Here is a 23,755-nt window from a genome sequence, read left to right as displayed (position 1 = left end):
TAGAGCCCTCTGGTTGGCCTTTTCCCTCTCTTTTTGCTCCTGTTTATTTGGAACCAGATCCTGTATTTCAGAGCAGGTGGCTTTACCTTAGCCGATTACCTAGAATTAGCAATTGCTGGAAGATAAAAGATTGGCATCGAAGAGGGAGCAGCTTTTATTACAGTGATCTTGGTGTTTGAGAGAGCCTAGGGACTTGGAGAAAGTCTAATTCATGAAGGTGATGCGGCTCAGGTGCGCTCCCTTTGCCTCTCACCTTCTGAAGGCTTCCACTCTTTCAGGTTTAACTCTTTGATCTAGTTCAAGTTTAAGAAGGCCAGCTAGTACATGGGTGGCAGAGACCCACTGCCTTTATAAGCCTGATAACAAATCAGCCTCCTACCCTGCTGTGCTCCTAGGATTCTTGCCTGAGAATTGTAAACCTTCACAGTTGTCCAACTCCTATCTTGGGAATTAACTCAAAAAAAAAAAAAAAAAGTCAGCTCTTAGCCATACTCCAAGCATCCTTTTGAAGTTTCTTCCTTTCCATTCCCCAATATATATCTGGGGAATTTGGAGGAGTTGCCAGGTAGGATATTTTCTAATTTCAAATGGTACATAAAGACTCACCTAAATACACAGGGCCATCGAAACGTTTCCATGTTTTCTTACCAAGCATATCTGTTAGGTAGGGAAAAGCAGGGGAGGGAAAGGAACAAGATGAACAAAATCCCCAAATGCCTGAAGTCTAATGACCTAAATTCCTCTTTTTTTTCTCCTCCTTGTTTAGTTCTTGCGTTTTCTCGTTATTATCCACCACACTTTGGCATTCTGCATTTTGTGTTTTTTTTTTTTTTCCGTCATTCTTTTGTATTATGTATTCTATTATAAGCTGCCCCAAATAATTTTTGAAAATAAAAGCAGTCTTTATAAGAAACACCTTTCAGTATTTGTTAGAATTTCAGTTTTCAAAAGTGATTTCCTCGTGACCTTACAATTTTTAAGCACTGTCTTAAGTTCTTTTTGAGAAGCCGTGTAGGGAAGTTGTAAACACGGATATTCTGGCATCAGACTGCTAGAGTTTATACTCATTGCGTCTACGTACAAATGGTCAGGTGATTGTCTTGGGCAAAGTGCTTAATACTTTTAAGCTTCAAGTTTCTCCCCCACCGTATTGTTATGAGGACTAAGTACATTTATATGTAAACACATGTATGTGTGTCTTACTCATGTTACAGCTTTACTGTCATGTCGGCCTTTATTACCCAAACAATACCTGGCATAAGATAAACACTCTATAAATGTTCGCTGCTAATATTACTGTGTACTCTAGTTATTATAACAACGCTCAGATAGATGTAATCCCCCATCTGCAGGTGAGGTAACTGAAGCTAAAGGAGGTGATTTCACTTGCCCAAGGTCATAAAACTGGTGAGTGGACAAAGCCAAGGTTTGCACTCAGATTCATCTGACCGCAAAAGCCTCATGCTTATCCGCTTAGTCTCCTTCTGCCACTTCATTTTGGCAGCTTAGTTAAATAGATATGCTTGGATTATTAAGAAAATCAAGTTGCACCATTAGTACAGGTTAATTTCCTGAGTTTTCTTTTCTTTTAAGTACTTACAATTTCTCTCGAATAACAAATCCATGCTGTGAGATTGCACAAAATTTCTTGCTATAGCTTTGCCATAAATCTTGCTTCTTTGAGAGAAACTTTTAAGAAATAAGGGGTCTAGGTTTCTTTCTTAATATCAAGTGTTCTTCCTAAAAGAGGAACCATTATATGGAGATGTTCTAATGCATATGGCTATTGCATATGGCAGAGGAAAGTTTCATGAAACTGGATTTCTGGTCCTTTGAGAGATTTCTAACAGATCTCTGAGTTGTTTTCCAGTAATGAATGCTCATGTGAAATAGACGAACAATGACAGCCTCAATGAAGGGGCTCATTGGCCATTTCTTAGAAATTTAACCTTCATGATACCGTCTCTAACCGTGGATCTTTGGATGCCCTGGCACATTGTAGGAGTTTAGTGAATATCCTCCAGCTGAATGAGTGAATGAATGTATTCACAGATGTGAAGAATGACAGTAGCTGTAAGAGAGCTTCTTAACTGCTGAGGTATGGGGGTATGGTCGAAAGAGAGAATGGTTGGTTCTGAGTCTGAGTGGTGAGTTGAATTTGTCATTATATCATATTTCTAACTACTTGCGTCTCCTCCCTGACACCATATTGCCCTTCAGTGTTCAAGATGACCCTTTGGCACATGCACACACGGATCCTGATTTCCTGTTTAATATTCAGTGCATTTATACCTGTTTGCTCTCGGATTCTTGCTCTGTTCTTAAACAGTGAGTCAATCAGTTTACTCAGAGGTGTGACTTTAGTTGGAGGGATAAATCTGGTCTGGCAGACCTTTTCCCAGTGGAGAAACATCATCTCCTGGGTTAGTTATGGTTGCATGTATGGAAACTATTTTCTTTTGTTGAATTGATTCTTGCCTAACAGAAACACGTCTATCTTTTTGCTTTATTAAACTTAATCAGGATCTCATATGCAAGAGATCGGGACTGGGTGAATCAGCAAGTGATTCCTTTCAGCAATCACATTGCATCTAGAATCAAAGAAAGAAGGCAATCTTTACTTTTTGGTAGCCTTTTGTTGTATTTTAATATGGGAACTTTCAAAACACTCCAATAAGTGGTTAGTGGTAGAGAAAGGTATTTGGCAGTTATTATTGAAACTTCTGTTGGGTTTAGCTAATGTAACAATTTGATTTTTTCCCTTTCAGCTGTCCCATTTCCTCCAAGTCACCGACTTACAGCAAAAGAAGTATTCGATAACGATGGGAAGCCTCGTGTGGATATCTTAAAGGCACATCTCATGAAGGAGGGCAGACTGGAAGAGAGCGTTGCATTGAGAATAATAACAGAGGGGGCCTCAATTCTTCGACAGGAAAAAAATTTGCTGGATATCGATGCACCAGTCACAGGTAAGTCCTCAGGATGGAGACTGCCTGCTTATACCCACACTTTGTTTTTAACATCAAATCAAAGAATCCTAAATAACCAATGAGTCTTCAAATACAGTATTCATCTTACCCTCTTACTGTCAAATGTGTACATTAAGAAGTAAAGCTATTATAATTATGTCACGATATTTTTTATTTCATGTTTTAAATACCTAAAAGGTTGTGATGCTTTAAGAAGTGTTGTACAGCTCAGAGGTGATAAAGATAACACTTTATTTTAGAGGTCATCTTGTTTGTCTGTGGAAACACTAGCTGGCACAGAGAACACAACATATTTGTTGGGAAATATTAGACAAGGTACACTGAGACTTCCACGGTGGTTGAGCACGTCACTGAGTTAAAGCAGTGGTTCTCAAAATGTCGTGCCCCAGAGTAGCGTTATCATCTCATTCCTTGGAAACTTATAAAATGTAAAGTCTTAGGCCCCACCCTGAACGACTAAATTATATTCTGTGGGGTGAGGCCACAGTCTGTTTCATCAAGTCCTCTAGAATTCTCTGATGCACATTCAAGTTTGAGAACCGCTGAAGTTTAGAAATTTCATGCCTTCTTAAGAGTACTTTGTGCCTAGAAAATGTCTTTACTATGTGAGTTTTTTGATGTGTTACTTCTTACGGACAAATATATATTTTGCATAAGTGTAACTTCTCTTAGTCCCTAAAAATTAAATCTTGTCAAAAAAATGTTGTATGGTGTAGACGGTCAAATAGTAGAGACTCTTGATCTATTCTTTGTGGAGTTTGCTAAACTTGTAAGTTTTCATTTTTCGAAAAACTAAGACAACATTTATTTTCTCCTTCATTATTACCATTCTGGCAAAGGAAAAAAATTTAGACACAGAATACTGTCCTTTTCAAAATAAAGGGGATATTTTAAAATATTTCACTTATACTACTGATTGCCTCTTTCTTCCAAATTTGTATTACTTATGTGATCGGACTTCAATGGTATATTTGAACGTTACTGTTAAGAGAAAGACAAGGTCTCTAGAATACCAGACCAGATCTTCCTTGGTCATAATGTCCCTAATCGTTCTTATTCCAAAGAAATGGACAGTCTTGTTTCATTTTTGGTCAGCGATGCAATTTAAAAAAATAATAATGTGTTTGGGGCCAGGCAACAGGAGAAATTAGCTCCAATGGTTTTAGCTCCCTTTTGGCCAGTGGTGAGTAAATGAAGCCACAGGTTCACTCTGTGTGTATCCCTGTGAACCCCATTTTCTGTGTGTTAAAATGGAGTCATGCTGTATTATCTCCAACTCATAGACACTGAAAAAATGAAGACAAAACAAATGTGAACATGCTTTACTTTATTAGATACTAACATACTGAAGTTTTTTTCTTATCTAAATATTAGCTTGGAAGCCACCAGCAAAAAACAAAAAACAAAAAAAACAAAAAAACAAAAACCCCAACCAAACCAAACAAAAAAAAAAACTACTTTAAAAATTGAATATAAATTCCCCTTATAAATTAATGATAAAATATTAGCTTTAAATGACATCTTTATCATTAAGCTTATTTGTTTTTATTAAGAAGGAATAGCTTGATATTTTACTATGAGTTTATTTTTTCTCCATTTCACATGATAATATGTGACTTGCAGTGAAGAATTCATGTTAAGTTCACGAATGAGCCCAGGAGGTGATAATGGAGGTGATCATTATAACTTAAAGACACATGAAAATAGATATTTAGGGCAATGTATTTTCTGGGATGCAGTCAGCTCTTCTGTCTGATTAGGGTCTGTCCTGAAAGAACGCAAAGAGAAGATTCTGGAAGAGTCAGATTTATGATGTTTTATCCTGGAAACCTTCTGGAGTCCAGGAACTAATTGCCTCCATGCTCACTATACATCACACCTGGTTGTGTTCTAGTGAGATCCCAGCTGATGGTTTGGCAAAGTTTGGGATATAGATACGAAGACACTGGAAATCAGGACTCAATTGTGTATATCTTTCCCTGAGGGAGGAAAAAACCCAAAGCTTTTTAAATAGTGATAGAGGCAGCTCTGGAGATATCACAGAATGTGTAGCACTAGTGAAATATAATCCAAGCAGGAAAAACTTTTCTCTAGAGGAGTGTTTATATTTCATAACAAAGGCAGGATCCCAAAGAACCTCTAGTAGATTCCATTGTAGTGATCTCTTTTCCTCTTTTCTGGGAACATAAGGATATGGATCATAGTGACAAAGGAGCTAGAAAAAAAATGATTTTAACATTTGGGTAAAAGGGAAAAAGGAAAAACCTTTTGCATATAATCCACCAGAAAGCTAAATTTATAGCTTCATTTTCCTAACCCATGAGTTTCTGAGCAAAAGCTGAAGCATGCAGAATTGCAAAATGAAAGCAGGATATCCTGATCAGAGAAAATTACAATCTCTTTGTGTTTCAGGATACTTCTTACAAGAATCTGAACCAACAGTATAATATTTATTTCTGAATTTAGCATATTTGTTGCTTGGATGACTGAATCAGTAAGGTTGTACTTTATTACCCATACTAGGCTATGCAGTGAAAGGCATAGTTCACATTTAAAAATCTTCAGGATAGAGTGTTCTCTATGTAGTTCAGAACTCCATACTTAGGAACGATGGAAAACTTAATTCAGAGGAGAGGGAAGAAGAGGAGGGGGAGAAGAAGGAAGATACAGTTAAAAGTTACAAATGAGAACCTGTGTAAAAGGGTAAGAGGAAAGAAGTGAGGACTTTTAACGTAGTGGGAAAAGCAGGAAGCCTGACAACATGGTGGTTTTCGAGCGGTATTAGAAATAGTCTCTCGCACGCCTATGTGAGATTCCTGAAAATGGCGAGGTGAGTGAGTCCTGGTAGAAATTGACCAGTAACTTCTTACGTGGAATTCACCTTTAAGTGGAGTAGGAATGTAAGCTCTCAAAATGGAACAAATGGCAAATATTTTGTAATTATACACAAAAGCCCCTCCCCCACTTTCCCTCTAGTCTTCCCTAGTCCTAATTTTTATTCATAAAAATGTTAGGAGAACTTTCAAATGCTAGGAGAAAAGTCGTGCTAACATCTGTGCCATGGTTTTCCCCCATTTTGAGAAAAATCTAGAAATTAGCACTCTAGTTATTTGACATCTGGACATTATTTCATTCTTAAAGCGGGTCTTTAATGTTTTAATGTACAGAGCTGCCCAAATCCCCTTCCCCCCACTTGAAGTATTTCCATAGTAATGAAAGGTTTGTATTGATTTAGGATTTTTTTTTTCTCCTTTCAAATTCTGTACCTTTTACTTTGGGGCAGAAGAACCAGGAAGCTGCCTAGTCCCAACCTGGACCCCTCGCATGTGTCCCTCTAGAGGAGATACAACACTGTGTACCTTGCCCTCCTGGAGGTAGATTTAGATAAACCAGTAACCTTCTCCATGGGAGTAGAGGTGACAAGTAGCCATGGGTCCCCAAACTAAACAAAGGAGGTATGAGGCATGTTTTGCTCTTTTCTGTAAACTAACTTGCCTGATTAGAATGGTAGCTGTTTTAGACATTTAATTTGAAGACTGTGTTTCTGTATTCAAGGCATGTTGTCAAGGAAAGTATTCCCTTCTTTGATTCTTTTTTTGAAAATCCAGTTGAATTTATCTTTGTTTATTGGTAATACACAAATGGATCATTAAAGCATGTGGCCAAATATCAGTGTGGCAACTTGGTATGGACTGAATGCTTGTGCCCACACCCCAATATTCAGATATTGATGCACTAATCCCCAATATGATGGCGTTTGGAGGTGGGCTGTTGGGAGGTTATTAGGTTTAGATGAGGTCATGAGGGTGGAACCTCCATGATGGAATTAGTGCATATATGAGAGGAGGAAGAGACGAGAGCTCTCTCTCTCTCTCTCTCTCTCTCTCTCTCTCCCTCCTCCACCCGAGGATACAGTAAGAAGATGGGCTTCTGCAAACCAGAAATAGGGTCCTTACCAAACGCTGAATATATGCCATCACCGTGATCTTGGACTTTCCAGCCTCCAGAACTGTGAGAAACATTTGTTGTTAAAGGTACGCCATCCACAGTATTCTGTTGAAGCAGCCCAGACTAAGATACAATTCATTTTGGGAATTTAATTTAATGAACATTTAGTGAGCATTTACCTTGTATACGTGGTGTAGGTTATATACAGAGAATAAGACCTGGTCTGTGCTCTCCAGGGGCTCAGAACAGGATAACTAAACGCGATATTTTGCCCAAAGATATGTACACCAAACTGTTGGTGAAATCACAAGATACGATCTAGATTCATTTAAGCCAATTAAGAAGTATCCAGATGGATATAGTTAACTTAAATCCAAAAGTCTTCCTATCTTCTAAATGGCTAAGGTTTCCCTGAAAGAACCCACTGATTATTATATTCCATCTTTGAGTGAAAGAAACAGTTAAATAGCTGAGATCCTGTCTTCATTAGGGACTGAGAACTCTTTAGAAGGTTAGGAACTATGGATGATAAGCACATGAGGTGGAGTCCTTGACCAGAATACTCAAGGTCTAGTTGGGGAGCCAGATACAAAAACAGATAATCACTAAATCATTTGTTAAGAACTGTAATGGAGGTGCCTACAAACTCATGTGGAAACTTAGAAGAAGGAATGCAGGAAAGCCAGGAACGTTTTGACAGATTACATGATATTTGAACTGGATCACATCTGAGAAGTAAAATTTTACTACGTGAAAAAGTGAGGGAAGGGGATTCGGAGCCAAGACAACAGCATGTTAAAGGCGCTAGTGTTTTCAGTAATGTGGTTAAGACATGTTTTTGGAGGTTTTCTGTGGGAAACCTGGGTCTCAGAAGGATGTGAGGGTGAGGGCGGGGCGAGACAGAGGTCGGAATGTCAGGTTTGGATGTGAGTCTCTCTTAGGCAGCACTGAAACATTCCGAGACTGTTGTACAGGCACCGGAGAGTCTAGGGGTCTTTGAGCAGCAAGTTACATAATCAAGTTTCATCCTGGAAGAGATGAGTGGACTAGAGAAGGAACTCGGGAGGGGCTTTGGTTAGGAACCTCTCATACTCTCCCAGGGAAACCAAGATGATGCCTTCGGCAGGGTAGGAGGGTTGGATATGGTTTTGAATACAGCTCCTTTGAAAATGCTAGTTAATACTAATCTTAAAACATAGGATTAGTTTGTGCTTAAAATCAGTATTGGTTAAAGACTTCTTGAACAGGGTAACATGGTTTATGCAAGGATCCAGTTTACTACATTTCTCCTTGGAGTTCTCATACTTTCCTGTTTTCCCTTGGACTTAGCAGAGAACAGTTTCCTCATTTAGAAAAGCAAAAGCAGACCAGAAGCCTAGGTTTTTGACGAGAGTGATTTAGAACTCATTTTCTGCTCTCTGGGCCGAGGGGAGAGGCCAGCATCAGCTGGGCAAACTGCTAATCTCTCTAGTTTGTCTGTTTCCTGCACGGGGGGATTTGTCCCTGGGGCAGCAAAGGATTCTCTCAGTGGCTGTGCCTGCCATTTAGCATGTCAGACAGTTGCCAGGAGAACCCTCTGGCTTTGTTCCTGGATGTGAGAGTGGACCAGTGGCCAAGTTTAAGGTCATGGCATTCCTTCCCTTACAGCAGCTGACGTCAATTAGGAGAATTCCCCATGCCTTTACTCTGGGGAGAGTTAAGTGGGGATAAGAATTCAGTGTCTTTTGAGACCTAAAAGATCAGTGTTTATTCTCTTCGTACTATCATTTGTCACTATCAAAGCCTAACATGGCCTTAGTTTATATGGGGATAAAATATTACTTGTGGGGCATTTTGCCCACTTAGATTTCAGCGGCCAGAACTGAAGGGCCTTCCCTGCAGCCAGAGGCCTATTTTGGTACCCAGCCCACTGCTGGCAGTCAGCACAATTCAGCCCCAGCCTGTGGCAGTAGCCCATCAGTTTTAAGTCTTCATTCCCCTTAATTTTGATCCTTGATTAAAAAAATCTTTTTTTTTTTAATTTTAAACATTTATTTATTATTAAGAGACAGAGAGAGACAGAGCATGAGCATGGGAGGGGCAGAGAGAGGAGGAGACACAGAATCCTAAACAGGCTCCAGGCTCTGAGCTCTCAGCACAGAGCCCGACGCGGGGCTCGAACACACAGACTGTGAGATCATGACCTGAGCCGAAGTCAGACGCTTAACCGACTGAGCCACCCAGGCGCCCCCCAAAAATCTTATTCAATGATAATGTTGATAACAGGTCACTGCATGAGAGCCAGAGTCCTTTTCCCTGAAGTGTTTACCTCTCTGGGTTTGCAAGGTTGGTTTTAGGAAAACCATCTTAAAAATGAGAAAAGGGAGTCTCAGAAGTTTGAGTCAGGGTTCCTCAAAATCGAGGGTGGGTGAGAATCTCCTGAAGGGCTTTGTAAAACAGAGAATGCTGATCCCACCTCCAGAGTTTCTGATTTAGTAGGTTTGGAAGAGGGCTTGAGACTTCGAAGTTCTAACAGCTTCCCGGGTGCTGATGATACTGTTGATCTGGGACCACACTTTGGGAACCACTTGTTTAAGTGACTGGTCCGACGTCTCATAGCTAGTAAGCTGAAAACCTTGTTTTGAACAGGCATCCATCTACATAACTCCTGGTTAGATTTCATGATATATTATATACACTATTCTATCTCTGTGCAAGTTTCAAAACATTCAGGCATTTTCAGTTCATTTGACTAGAATTTGTTCTTGCTTATCACTGAAGAAAGCATGCTAAGAATGCTATTAAATGTTCTTGAGAAACAGAAAAAAAATGTTGATGGTTCATTAGAATTGTTTATATTTTATATAAAAATGTATTACTGTAGTACAAGGGGAGGAGAGGCAAAACAATAGTGCTTGGCATATTTGGGGCACAGAATTTATGCAGTTTTTCTCAGTGGGAAACCTTTGTAGTACGTTTCTTTACAAGCTCTCTGAGAGTTGACTGTGGAAGCTAAGGCTGGGATGGTTTATAAAGGAAAAAAAGAGGAAGACTGAGATCAAAAGCGTCTTTAAGGGACTTGTTTGGTAATGAACACGGTATCATATGAAAAATAGCTGAGCCATAATAATTTAGCACTCCCGTGTAACAAACAAGTCAGTAATAATCTGTTAACATCAGTAAACATGTAACACCGTCCAGAGCAAGCATTTGACAGTAATTACAGTTACACGGTAATTCTCATGAACAGATATTCTGCTTTAAGATGCAGCATATCCAGTCCTTTTGAGTTTGCCAGGAATCGGTACTTGTCACAAATAGTATTTTAGCACCCTTGATAAGGCGATGTGTGTAGTTGTTTTCATGGACACATAAAAATCCCTCAAACTATTATCCTTAAAGTCTGAAACTTATCCCTGGCAATACTAATATTCTGATGGTTTGGGAGACGGTTGAACTATATTCATATATTATAATCAACATTACCGTGGCTTTAAGAGAAGAGAAGGAATATTTCAAATAACACTGGAATCCTTCTAGGTAAGGGAAGAGCATTCTTCCTAGGTACCTCCAGGGAAAAATGTAGATGCTTTTCCTTTTGTCTAGCCAGATTGTATCCATGTATCTAATCCCCTCTCCTGTTACATTTGCTTATTGACCTGTCCCTGATCATTGCAAACTCCATTGATTTTTACTTTCTTGTGAGCCAGTAATGTTTATAGGTTTCAATGGACATTCCTAAATACTAGTCACAGACTGGTACTGGTTTATGGCAAAGTTTTTGTTGGACCAGAGTGAAATTATCTTTTTCAATTTAGTTAGCATACTTTCTTTTTGCATATGGAACTATGGTGATAGTAGATGGTAATTGTTTTTTTATAGGTTTTTGGGGAATGAATTAATGAGTTATTTTGTGGTAAGGCTAATATTTAAGTTCTTGTTTCTTCCCAGTCACTGTTATAAACACTGTAAATCTTGGTTGTTACTCTTAGTTTTAAGTCTTAGTTTTCACACAACCCTATGAAGGAAGAAGCACTGTTATCAGCTCCATTTTACAAATGAGGAAAGTGAAACTCAGTGAAGTTGAGTGTCATATCTAAGTTTACTCAGCGAAAAAGTGCCAGAACTAGTTTTAAAGCCCAGACAGTTCAACTGTGTCTATTCCCATTTTATTTGGGGTAGAAGTTGACTTTCCAGGTCCGTGGAATCATTAAATCTGGGAATAATCATAGAGTGTGGCATTTAATGGTATCGTACTGATTTTTTTTTTCTTTTTTATCGTTTCATGCTATTATCCCATTAAATGTTAACATCTGAGAACATAGATCTTGTGTTATGGTTTTGTGAATATTCCTCTGTTTCACAATAATTGTAATGTAAATGCACTGCTGATTTGCACGTTGTAAATTATGAAAATAATATAATGGAAACATACAGGCACCTCTAAAACAAGAGTACGTATCCATAGATTATGTGTGCCAGTGTAATCGTTTAAATTGGCAGTTACCTTTTTATTCTTTTCTTTTCTCCCGAAGAGCTATTTGGCTGATTTTTGTCTTAAGTGGAGGATTTTGGACACACAAGATACTGGATAAATAAAATAGATGAGCTTGTCAGAAGTAGTTTCTCTTTGAAGAATCTATGTAGTAACAGAAAAATACTATTAAATTTTGAGGCAGGTGTTTTGCTACTATTTAAAATGATTGCCTTGGCCTATAAAATGTATCATTTAAAATATTAATTACTTCCATGCATTCATTCTTGCTAATGTTAAGATACACTCCCTGAGAGAAGGCCTTTCGGCAGTTTGGTCCTGGCCTGGCTCTTCTTGTGATGGGGGGGTACAGAGAGCTTGTCCCTCTACTATTTTGTCCGGCTCTCCAACAGCATCAGGGAGTGAACATTGTCTCATGACATAACATGAAAATCCATGGAGAGGTTTAAAGACGTAAGTCAATCTTCGGAGGAGGTAAAAAAAAAAAACACACACACACAAAAAAAAAAACCCAAAAAAGCCAAAAAACCTATCAAAAAAGTTCAGTGTTCATTTTTTAATATTAAACATTGAAAAAGAAATGTAATATATATATACAATCTCTAAGAAAATTACAAACTGGTACCAAGTCTCCCTCGGGTTGCTTTTATCATATGAAAATAACATTTCTCATAAAATGTATTTTGTAGAAATAGGATTTTAAAGATTATATGACAATAGAAAAAAACAACAAACCAACCCCACTCTCCAGGGAGCAATTAAATCCTTTTCAGAGATTTTTATGAAACAACATTGTATTTTAATATTCTGAACAAAACTTGAATTCCTGTTATCATTTGGTCACTTTTTGACTTCAGTTTGGTGTATTATATGCTTCTCCGTAATTCCTTTCTGTTTATAGTTGATATCGTGGTCCGTACATTAGCCAGTGTTAGACATAACAGCATTGTTCCATTCTGTTCCTTAAGATATTTAAGGTTTGGACACCAAGGCTTTTGAACTTCAACTTCATTAGAGTCTTATATGTAGGCGAAAAGAAATGTGACCTCTATTTTTCTTTCTTTAAGCTTTTCTTAATTTTTTTTTCTAATGCTCTCTTCTGAACTGTCTTTCCTCGTATTTGCAATGAACAAAGCCCTGTGAATTAGTAAAATTAGGATTAGTGGGAAGGACAATTGCAGGTAAAAGTGAAGGAAAGTTATAATTATTAACCAAACTTTGTCTGTTACGGCTTCATTTGTAATTTTTTAAAATAAAAATTGACATTAAGATCACCATTTTACTTACGGTGCCTTTCTCCTCAGATTCATATTCTTTGTGACATTGGCAACAGTGTTATTGTGGTGTTCTTTGGATTTTATGATTAATGTCAGACATTTTGATATTCAAAAATCGATTTGGAATTCAGGAATTTCATTCCATTTCAGAAACGTAGTCATTGACTCTCACGATCTCTGCGCGTGCTGTGTGATTTGAGATGCCATCTGGTGGTATGTGTTCGATACATCTAGCTGTACTTTTCACTGCCATCAGAGTCTTTATCCTTCATTGCTTATGAAGGCGAATATTTGTTGAAATGACTTGCAAGACGTTTGTTTCCATTGCAAACAAAGGATCTTTTGTACTTTACTTTCTGTTTTCTCAAAGTAATATGCCTGTGTGCTTTGGTCTTTGTTAGCATAATCTGATTCTTCCTTAAAAAAAAAAAAATGACTTTGAAAATCAGGCTCCAATTTTAGGAACTCAATTTAGCTCACAGAAATTTGTAGATACCCAAGAATCCCCTTTAAAATCCTAACTACATATGTTTTTCATTCCATTTTCAAATGGTAAACCTGATTGAGTATTTGGATATCATGTGATGAATAGGAGATTTGCAGATCATCATAAACAGGAAACAAATCTTTTATTTAAAATTCTCTTCCTCATGTTTTAAACATTAAAGGCCAATTCCTTCAAAGGTGGACCTTGGCTTAATTTTAACTACTGCTTTCTTTGCCTTCTTCAAGAGATAAGCTGGTAATGCTTATTAAATATGTATCAAAGCTAAGTGGAAATTAGAAAGTTAATTGTCTGCACTATTGATATAAAATATCCATTCCACTTGAGAACCTGAACTAAGGAAATGTCAAAAAGCATGATATATATAGTTTAGACTCTTTCAAGTGATTTGTGGCTGGTTAGCTTAGTACATTGAGAGCATGGCAGCAGTGAGGCAGTTTATAGATTCTTTTCTCTCCGTGGGCTGTTCAGCATTCTCAGATTTTACTCAAATTTCTGGTCCAGCCAGTTTATCTGAGAAAAACAAACAAAACGAAACAAAACAAAACAAAACAAAACAAGAAAGACAGAGAAGAAAAAATGGAATGAGAAGAGGTGAGAGAAGGAGGTGTGATTCCATCTCTGTTGTGCCAATCACCTGGGACACATTTAATGACGGTGCCATTGAGTAATGACCACGTGACAGTAGCTTAACTTTCCCCTATGTGGCACTGGGGTTAAAGATCATGGATCTAGGGGCGCCTGGGTGGCTCAGTCGGTTAAATGTCCGACTTCAGCTCAGGTCACGATCTCGCCGTCCGTGAGTTCGGTGAGTTCGAGCCCCGCGTTGGGCTCTGGGCTGATGGCTCAGAGCCTGGAGCCTGCTTCCGATTCTGTGTCGCCCTCTCTCTCTGCCCCTCCCCCGTTCATGCTCTGTCTCTCTCTGTCTCAAAAATAAATAAAACGTTAAAAAAAATTTTTTTAAAGATCATGGATCTCTAGATTCACATTCTGGATCCGCAACTTTCTAGCTGTTGCAGCTTCTCGGCAGCTTTTTTCACCTCTGTAAACCTCAGCTTCCTGATCTCGGAAGACATGATGTGTTAGTCTCAAGCCTGTCGCTCCGACAAAGTAGAATGCTGCAGCCACAACCTCAGACCAAGTGCCTGATACATAGTAGCTGCCTTGTTATTATTGCCAGCCCCGTCTTTGTTATGGCTGCTTTTGTTGGTAGGTAGCTAATATTCCAGTTATCAGTTCTATTCTGTTATGTGGAGGTTAGAGGCACAGAGAGCTTTTAACTATGAATCTGGATATTCTAGCAGACATCACACTTCCCCTTGCATGGAAGAAGTAAATATGAAGGGGGCCGTGGCATGAATGAGGGGGCAGAAGGTTCTCGTGCCAGCAGCTCTCCACTGCTCATCCTTTCTAAACTGCAAATTAATTTTAATTTTAATTAAAGAAAAATAAATTTTGGATTCATGGACGTGTTTCATGCAGTTGGTACCTCAGTTAGAAAGAGGGAATGAAGGGGCCCCTGGCTGGCTCAATGGGAAGAGCATGTGACTCTGGGTCTCAGCGTCATGAGTTCAAGCCCCATGTTGGCTCTAAAGATCACTAAAAAAATAAATAAACTTTATTAAAAAAAAAAAAAGAGGGAATGAAAAAATTGTTTTAAATTATTTTTTAACGTTTATTTATTTTTGAGAGAGAGAGACAGACTGACAGACAGAACACGAGCGGGGTAGGGGCAGAGAGAAAGGGAGACACAGAATCCAAAGTAGGTTCGAGGCTCGGAGCTGTCAGCACAGAGCCTGACACGGGGCTCAAACCCATGAACCGTGAGATCATGACCTGAGCCAAAGTCTGACACTTAACTGACTGAGCCACCCAGGCGCCTCCAAAATTTTTAAATAAAACCTGAAGTATGAGCTATTAAGATGTCTTTTAAAATTGAAAATAATTCAAATGTGGGAGGGTGGGCCTTGTTCAGCCACCCCATGTCAAGTGATAATTCTCCATTTTTGACAGCTGAGTATCATTCTGACAGAAACATATTTTCATTTAAAATTTGGGTGATTGAGTTTTTAAATAACAGTTCATGGAACTACCAAAAAAGGGTACATTATCTAGATTTTTTTTTTACATTTCCTATATAATGTGTAACTGTAAAGTTGCTTTCTGACATTTAAATCAGATCAATTTGACCATTTCCAGTGTTTTTTTTTTTCCTCTACTGGCCACCCTAGGGCCAAAAATCACTGATAAATGGTGTTTGTCTATTGTGTAAGGCAATGTATGTTACACATTAGACAAATACCATACATGGACACATTAAGATGATTCATATATTTTTAAGGTTTCTATTTATTGGGCATTTACCCTGGTACAAACCCTGTGCTAAATACATACATACAATTCAACATGTGTTGGGCACTTTTTCAGTTTCTACAGTGAGAAAGAAGTGAACTGGAGTGGGTGATTATTTTAGAGATAGTTCAAGAAAGGAAGAAAATTGTGGAGGATTGGAGTCTGATGAAGAGACTGGGAAATTGGCAGGTTAGCAAGATCCTGGCTGCCACCAACAGGCTTGGGTTCCACAGACCAAGTAAGAATCATCAGGAGTTAGCCACGAGTGAGTCGTAGAAGTAATTATCTCTTAGCTGAGGGTGCCTAAAGAATGCAAATTTTGAGGGCGAGGACAAGATTTGTCAGAGATCGTTCATGTGTAGTTGGGTTGAGTCTGAGGAATTAGGCCAGGAAGGCTAATGGAGACATTTCCGTTGACATGAGGGATGTCAGAGGGACAGGTAGCAGCTTGGGAGCCTTATCTTGCATTTAGTGATGGCTGGGTGAGTGTAATGAGAAATGCTCATTTCAAGAAAGGAGCTGGTTGTAAAATTATGATGGAAACAGACATGACCCTTGCCAAGATAGACTGGAATGGGTTTGGGAGTTGACTCATGATGGGTGATTGTCCAGTTAAAATAATGGAGGGAAAGAGAAGAAGAGTTATGGCAGAGAAAGCATTATGATTGGTCAAAGGAATCAGGAAGAGTCAGATTTGCCCACTGAAAAGGGAGCAGAGTACCAACAGTCCGGCCAGTAGAGGTCAATCGGAGACAGTGTGACTGTATTTGTCTGGTGGGAATAAATTATTTTATGAGTCAGTAAGGATCATAATTTTAAACAAATTTTTAAAACACACATTAGGTTCCTTTCTGGGCAGATTTTGATTTTCTGTTTAAGACCTAATGCTAAGGCTGTGGAATATTCACCATCCTACTGGCACAAAATAAAATTTGCGTAGAAGTAAAACTGAAATGGAGCACGGATGTGTTTGTCCTTGTGTTCTAGGTTTTTTCAAGTAGCATCTCCATTCTGTATGTAATGGGAATGCTGTCAGGATAAGACTCTGCCTCCTAGCGGACAGATCATTGGCCTGAGAATGAAACAGACATGTTTCAATCCTGCCGCTGACACATTACCTAACATCTCTCTCTCCTTTTACTCATCTTGCAAATGGTTGAAATGATTTCTACCTTACATTCCTGTGAGACTTGAGGCCATGTATGAGAAGTTCCTCACACAACACCTGACTTGTAGTAGGAACTCAGTGAATGATAATTATCATTTATTACCATTAACATCGATGCATATGCACTCGTCCCCCCAAACCTTCTGTATGTGGATAGATAACGATGCTTATATTTAGTAAGAAAAGAAAAATTGTATTTCTCCGTATGTAGCAGCCTACGCTGAACAATGCTAGTCATGATTGTAGGGAGTGTGTTAATTGTCTGCTAAATGTAACGGTTATTTTTGGTAAGAAACATCAAACATTTGCTGATTTATTCAGCGCTTACTTCATATTTGTCCTTTTGGTGCAAATCAGAATTCATTAAAAGAATTTATGATGGAAAATTCAAAAATCCAACTCAGGATTTATATAAACTCGCCTTATGTCGTTGGGTCTTTTGGTGTGCTTTCTCATCCTCCGAATTCCACTTTTCATCTGATTCACATAGGGGTTACATGACGTGCGTTTTAGTTCCAAGTAGAAGGGTAGTTGTTTTGTTTAGCCTCTTCTTGTCATTACTATACTAAAAGAATACCCTTTTCTGAGAGTAGCAGGAAAAGGAAGATAAAAATGATGATACTGGTGAAAACTATTGTCTAAAAGCTGTGAGAAAGAGTGCAGAGCGTGAATCAGGAATCCAGGGAGATGGTGCCAGTTCTGACAATGATTTCTTCCTGCAATTCATGAGAAGATTATTTGCAGTGATCTCAAAGCCCTTTTTAGTGTTGATTCTGTGAGTGTGTTTCTTACTCAAAGTACATACATATTGCATAACTTCAAAGTGACTATCTTGATCAGATACTTCATTAACCTTATCAGGGTTTCCTCTTGCCACCCTTTCAAAACATCTCTGTGTCAAAGCAACAGATAACCTCCACTTTTGTTATTGTGTGATTTCACTTTCCACCATATGATGGTTTCCTGAACGTTTCAGAACGACTGGTTTTATTTTTGAGTTCTTCAATATCCAGAATGACTTCTGTCATGAACAAAATAATCTGTGTTATTATAGCTAAAGCCTCCCTGCCCTTCCCCATGTTGTGTTTCTTTTTATTTTAAAATATAGAAGGGCTGTTTCACCAAAGTACTTTTTCTTCTTTAAGTATATTCTTTTTTATACTTCTCTAATATAAACAATAAGAAAATCGGCTGCTTTTTAATTGGAATGGTTTTATGGTAACTATATAAAAAAAAGCATTGTGAAAAGGGAAAGGATTTGTGAGTTTTAAGTGATCTATTCTGACATATCACTATGACATAATGAGATAAATATATTTGGTTCCCACCCCCAGTTTCTGACACAGAGCTCCTAAAACCCATGTGACTTCCTGAGTCATGGGTTATAGGAGCATCTCACACAGCACCACTAAATACTTTGGAGTTTCCCTGGGTGATAGGGGCATCTTTTGTTCTAATGAGGCAACTCTAAGTGGGCTCCTGGAGGGATTCAGGGTAGGGACCAGTCACCAGATAGAGCAAGCCATGATTGGAAGCTTGGAACTTTCAGCTCACCCTCCATCTTCTAGAAGGGGAGCGAGACAAGAGATTGAGCTAATAATCTATCATGCCTGTGTGATGAAACCTCCATAAAAATGTCTAAATTATGGGGTTTGGAGAGCTTCTGAGTTTGCGAACATATCTATGTGCCAAGAGGGTGATGCACCCCAGCTCTACAAGAAAGGAAGCTCCTGCTCATATATCTGATTGCTGGCCATAACCATCCCTATTATTAAATCCTTGACTTTGAAAACATACTTGCATTTTTGTTCCTGTGATTATTTTCCTGCTATGAGTAGTCATCTTAATTTTGTTTTTGGAAGAGATTGAGAGATAACTTCAGCTACCAGCTTCACAGATCAGGAAACTGAAGGGCACTAGTCTGCCAAGGTCACTCACTGCTGGTTAGTGTGAGTCAAGCCCAGAATCCTGGTCCCTCCTCAATGTCCCACTGCCCTTCTTTGTTCTGTCACCTGTTTGTTTCTGAACAACAGTGTGTGGAACAGTGATGGTTTTACTTCTGGATCATGTCAACGTTACCTTTGCGGTTTAGTGTCTTTTGCCTTTATTAGAATTTAATGTATGTTTATATACATTGAAAGTGTTTATGGGGTGCCTGGGTGGCTCAGTCAGTTAAGCGTCTGACTTTGACTCAGGTCATGATCTCATGGTTCACAAGTTTGAGCCCCACGTCGGGCTCTGTGCTGACAGCTCAGAGCCTGGAGTCTGCTTCGGATTCTGTGTCTCCCTCTCTCTCTGCCCCTCCCCTGCTCATGCTCTGTCTCTTTCTCTCTCAAAAATAAAGATTAAAAAAAAACCTTAATTATAGAGTGTTTTAACAGCTGTTCTTCAGTGTTCAATTTGAGTTTTTCTACTCTAACCTAGCCTGTAGATCACACATTAACTCACTTTTCCCTACTAACCCTTAACTAGAGTAAGCCCTTAATGTCCTTCTCGTTTTGTCCTTGACCTGGAGTTTTCTTCTGCTTCTTACATCATAGCTGGCAGCAGGACACAGATAATGACCTGTGAGGCGTGATGTTTGTCCATTCCATGACTATCCTTATTTAACGGCTGGAAATGTTTCCCTCATCTTCCCCCATAATTACCTTTAAATGTCTTTAGATTTGAGAAAGTTGGGTTTTGTGGAGGCCACATAATGCTAATGGGAGACTACCACAGGTCTCCATTCTCTATTTCCTGTGGAAAGTGGAATAAAATAGAATGTTTCAGTTTCCCAAACTTTCTTCACTGTGTGGTAGAATCAACCTTGTTCATTATATCTGTGCCTAAGAGCGAACAACATTCTGCCCCTCTCCTTGCTGAGGTTTCTTCCTGGCCATCTTTCTCAGTCTGAAGATAGAAAATAGAAGGTGTTTCATACACCGAAGACCATTACTTCCCAGTTTCGTTTTTGTCATCCAGCATTCAGGGCAGATCCAGGCATATGCATCTTTTAATATTGTGTACAGCTGCAGAATTACAAAGTACTCGATGTGTGTGTGTCATAGACAGCTTTAACTCCCTTTGGGCTCCTTAGAGACTTCTTTAGCAAATACTCAAATAGAATCATAAAGAAAGAACTAAATCTGGAAAGAACATTAGGGACAAAAACAACTCAAGGAGTGTGGTGGGAAGAATGGCGGACTTGTCAGTAATCAGCTGGAGTAACCTTGGAGCAAGTCGCCTCAACCACTGCGTGTCAGTTTTCTCATTGAGAAAATGAGCCAGACAGCAAGGTGCAGGAATTATCTGGACACCACTTCTTTTATTCACTGAAAATTGGTTATTACGGTTTCGCAGGAGTTCGCCACAGATGGGCTCCTAAATCCCAATTTTAGCCATCACCTCAAGGGCTCCCTTTATTTCTCAGAAGGAAGGCTTTCATCCTCTGGAGGCCCCTGCTGATTTGTACAGCTTCGAAAACCAGGGGAGCCTCGGTCCAGCTTCTCCTCAAGTTTATTTCCTGTCTTCAGGCTATGTTTTCATCTTCGCTTCCAGGGCATCCCCATCTCCTTTTTTCCCCATCATTATGGATTTCTTAGATCTTTTTCATGTCTCCCAATACTTTCCAGGGCTTTAAATCTCACCCTAGCCCTCCACTCCCATTTCACAAGTACATCCCTTTTGCAGGCAGGCAGGCGGGCCACCAGATGCCTGATTCAAATCCCAGCCCTTTCACCTCTCAGCCCTGTCACCTCTCAGCCCTGTGACCGGTCAGGTTACTTACACTAGGTGCTTCAATGTGGAGCTCACAGAATTGTTGTGGGGATTAAGTGAATTAGTATCTGTAAAGCTCTTAAAGCACTGTCTGCCACATGGTAAGTGCTGTGTGATTGCTGGCTATTGTAATATGACTGCTGACCATGTGCCCTCCCCGGCTCCCACCTCGGTATTCTTCTTGGCAGGCTGAGGGTCTCATCTTCCCCGGACCAAGAATGCGTGTCTGTTTATGTTATTTTAGATCAAGAAGTACACACTAGCTGGCACCCATCGGCTTCCCTTACAGACTTTCAAATTATGTCTAATCTCATATTTAGATTTGAGTACACATACTTTATGTTCCTCTAGACCTAGAAGTCATTCTTATAGTACTTCTGGTTTTCACGTGTTGTTGGAAAGATAGGCTGTACTTAATTCCAGAAAATGCTTTAGAAAAAGTTTAAGCCAAATCTCAAGAATACATAGATACCAAAGGATATTTAAGTTTCTTGCTTAAAAAACTTTAGTCTCTGGTGACTTTTAATTTTGTGAAATCTTAATGGAAAAGGTTAATCCACCAGATAATCTGGTTGCTTCCCTTTCTTGAAAAGAAGTCTTCCAGGTTCATGTTTTAAAAGAGCTAATATTAAACAAGGAATATGGAAGAAGCCAATCTTATTGATAAAAACATAAGTATTTAATAGAACCATAAAATATCAAAAATGCTTAAAAACTTAGAGATTGTTGAATTTAGTGATTTCCAGACTATTTGCTAACCACCCAAGTTTTTTTGAACGAACTATTATGCAAACCTTCAAATACAAACAGAAAGGCCCTGCCTAACAAAAAAAGATGATGCTTCCCTTCCCTGTGACTAAAGATCATACAGAAACAGAGCTGAGAAATGTCAGCTCAGCTAACTTTCTCCTTTGACCCTGGAAGAAACTGAGGTTCAGAGAGGTTTGCTTCATTACACGGACATTCAGCTGGTTAACGGATGGACTGGAAGTAGAAATCAGCTGCCTGAACTCCTACGTAAGCTTGATTTCCATACTTCATTCCACTTTTACCCTACAAAGTTATTGTTACAGTTATTTATAATTATTTGGAATGTGATGTGTTTAACAGCTGGGACTTTGGGTTTGGATTGATCTAGGTTCAAATTCCGGATCTGCCCATTCTGTCACTTAAACAGCTTAAAAGTCTCTGTACCGTATCTTACAGATAAGATTTTCTTCCTGTAAAGTAGGAATGATGGTAATGGCGTATACCTCAATGGGTTTTTGTAATGCTATCCGATCAGTAAGTGTTACCTATTCTTAGCATTGATACGGTCATTGTTAATATTCTTATATTCAGTTAGCTAGCTATTAAATCTGAAATTGCTTTGATTGAAAAATTAAAATTAAGCTCAGTTAAAGTAAATTGGATGAAAAGCCTCTTTGAATGGTTCTTTAAAACTTATGTTCATAGAGGGTTATCTTCTTCATCTGTATTTCTATAACTGTATCTGTATCTATATTAGTATCTCCCTGGATCTTTATCTCTATACATTCTGACATCGCTGCCTTTCCTGGTGTTTAAGAGTAAGTGTGTGGGGTAAATATAACAATGTTGTTTTTCAGCTGTTGATAAAAATGTAGAATGTTGAAGCTGTATATAACTGTGGAAATCACTTAGTGTTTCATTTTACTGTTGCAAAAAATATGCCCACTAAAATTTGGATTTTTTCCCTTAGCACATCAGGTTTCAAAAATCCTGTACATCCGAGCACTGCCTTCTCCCTCCCACCACAGGCTAAATAAACACTCTGCCCACCACACATCCATGTATTACTCATAGCAATGTAGCTGAGCCTATAAGACATTTTTCTTTTTCTTTTTTTTGTAGGACATTTTCACATAACACCTAACCATCACCCCACCTGACCCCCACAACAAATGAATGAATGGATGGATGGATGGATGGATGGATGAATGAATGAAATAACACCCAACAAAGAAAAGCTCTGTTTCATTAATCCCGAAAAGCCATTGTTAGGGCCCAGGATCCAACCTCAACATCTCCCATGTTGTTGCCCTGGTCTCCTATACTAAGGGGGCACATGTGGCAGTAGACAGGAGGCTGAGAGGGAGAGGTGGATGTTTAGAGTTCAGTGTGTCTATGGATTATCACAGATCTGGGGATGCTGATTTTACACATCCAGGTAACGATGCCTCAGCACAAAGGAATCTAATGTGTGGCTATGTGGCGAATTGATTTTATTCATCTGAATGGTGATGATAAAGCAGTGCAGCAATTTCGTAAACCTTTTATTTTATAGGATCATTATGAAATGTATTAAAGTGATGCGACAGTTTTTACGAAGAAGGAGAACTTAGAGACGTATGTTTAATATGTCTTGTGGGAATGAGAACGTAAATGAACTCCTGGTTAAGTTAGCGTCTGTCCTGATTTAAAAATTAAATCTGCCCCCCCCAACTTTGCATTAGCGAACTAGGTGATTTCATGGAAGTAGGTCTAAGCCTCTGAAGAGTTATTGTAGAAGAGTTCACATGGCTTAGAAAGAATTTGAAATGGGGAAGGGAGACAGTCCCTTTCAAGATTTTAAAGGGAAGGAAAAGTGGGAATGACATTTTAGGGATATTTGGTCACAGGGGAACTGTGACTAATAGTGTGTTAGTCACAACACTAGGCACTCTTATACATGTTTTCATATTTAAGACCTTTAATGGCACTGCAATTTAGCAATAAATTCAGTGCTGATTCCATAGCAGAAACTATTGTAAGTGCTTGGGATATATCTGTGAATAAAAGACAAGATCGAAGTATAGCTCTCTTTATAAATGACAGAGCTGAAGCTCAAGGATGTTAAGCAAGCTTGCCTAAAGCCACCAATAGAAGTGTCCTAAATGGGGAGGGCACCTGCGTGGGTAGGTCGGTCAAGAATCTGACTCTTGATTTTGGCAGTGGTCATGATCTCACGGTTCATGGGATCAAGTCCCATGTCAGGCTCTGCGCTGACAGCAGGATCCTGCTTGGGATTCTCTCTCTCCCTCTGTCTCTGTCCATCCCCATCTCATGCTTTCTCTTTCTCTCTCAAAACAAATAAAATAAACATTAAAAAAAAGAAGAAGTGTCAGAAACAGGATTTGAACACAGGTCTCTGATTCCACAGTTCAAGCCTCAGGAATATGGCATGAATTCCTAGGCATACTCCTGTTGGGTCTTTTTGCCTTCCAAATACAGTTGGTAAAACCTGTGCTGCCCATCCCCTGGGCTTATTGTGAGAATCGAGTG

The 23,755-nt window shown here is 39.0% G+C and overlaps 1 protein-coding gene across 5 annotated transcripts in view; it reads left to right on the top strand.

Annotated features, from left to right (window-relative positions):
- PPP3CA (protein phosphatase 3 catalytic subunit alpha) overlaps positions 1-23,755 on the top strand; it is a 325,951-nt gene that overhangs the window by 161,766 nt on the left and 140,430 nt on the right. For all 5 annotated transcript variants that reach the window (XM_060654552.3, XM_060654549.3, XM_060654548.3 and 2 more), the window contains one exon: positions 2,769-2,969. In XM_060654552.3, coding sequence (XP_060510535.1) covers positions 2,861-2,969 — 109 coding nt within the window. In that variant the 5' untranslated portion in view covers positions 2,769-2,860. The remainder of the gene's footprint in view (positions 1-2,768; positions 2,970-23,755) is intronic.

The sequence above is a fragment of the Panthera onca genome, chromosome B1 (genome assembly GCF_046562875.1).
Source record: "Panthera onca isolate mPanOnc1 chromosome B1, mPanOnc1 haplotype 2, whole genome shotgun sequence".
NCBI lineage: Eukaryota > Metazoa > Chordata > Mammalia > Carnivora > Felidae > Panthera > Panthera onca.
The sequence above is the reverse complement of the archived record's forward strand: the minus strand, read 5'-3'. Positions and strand labels throughout refer to the sequence as shown.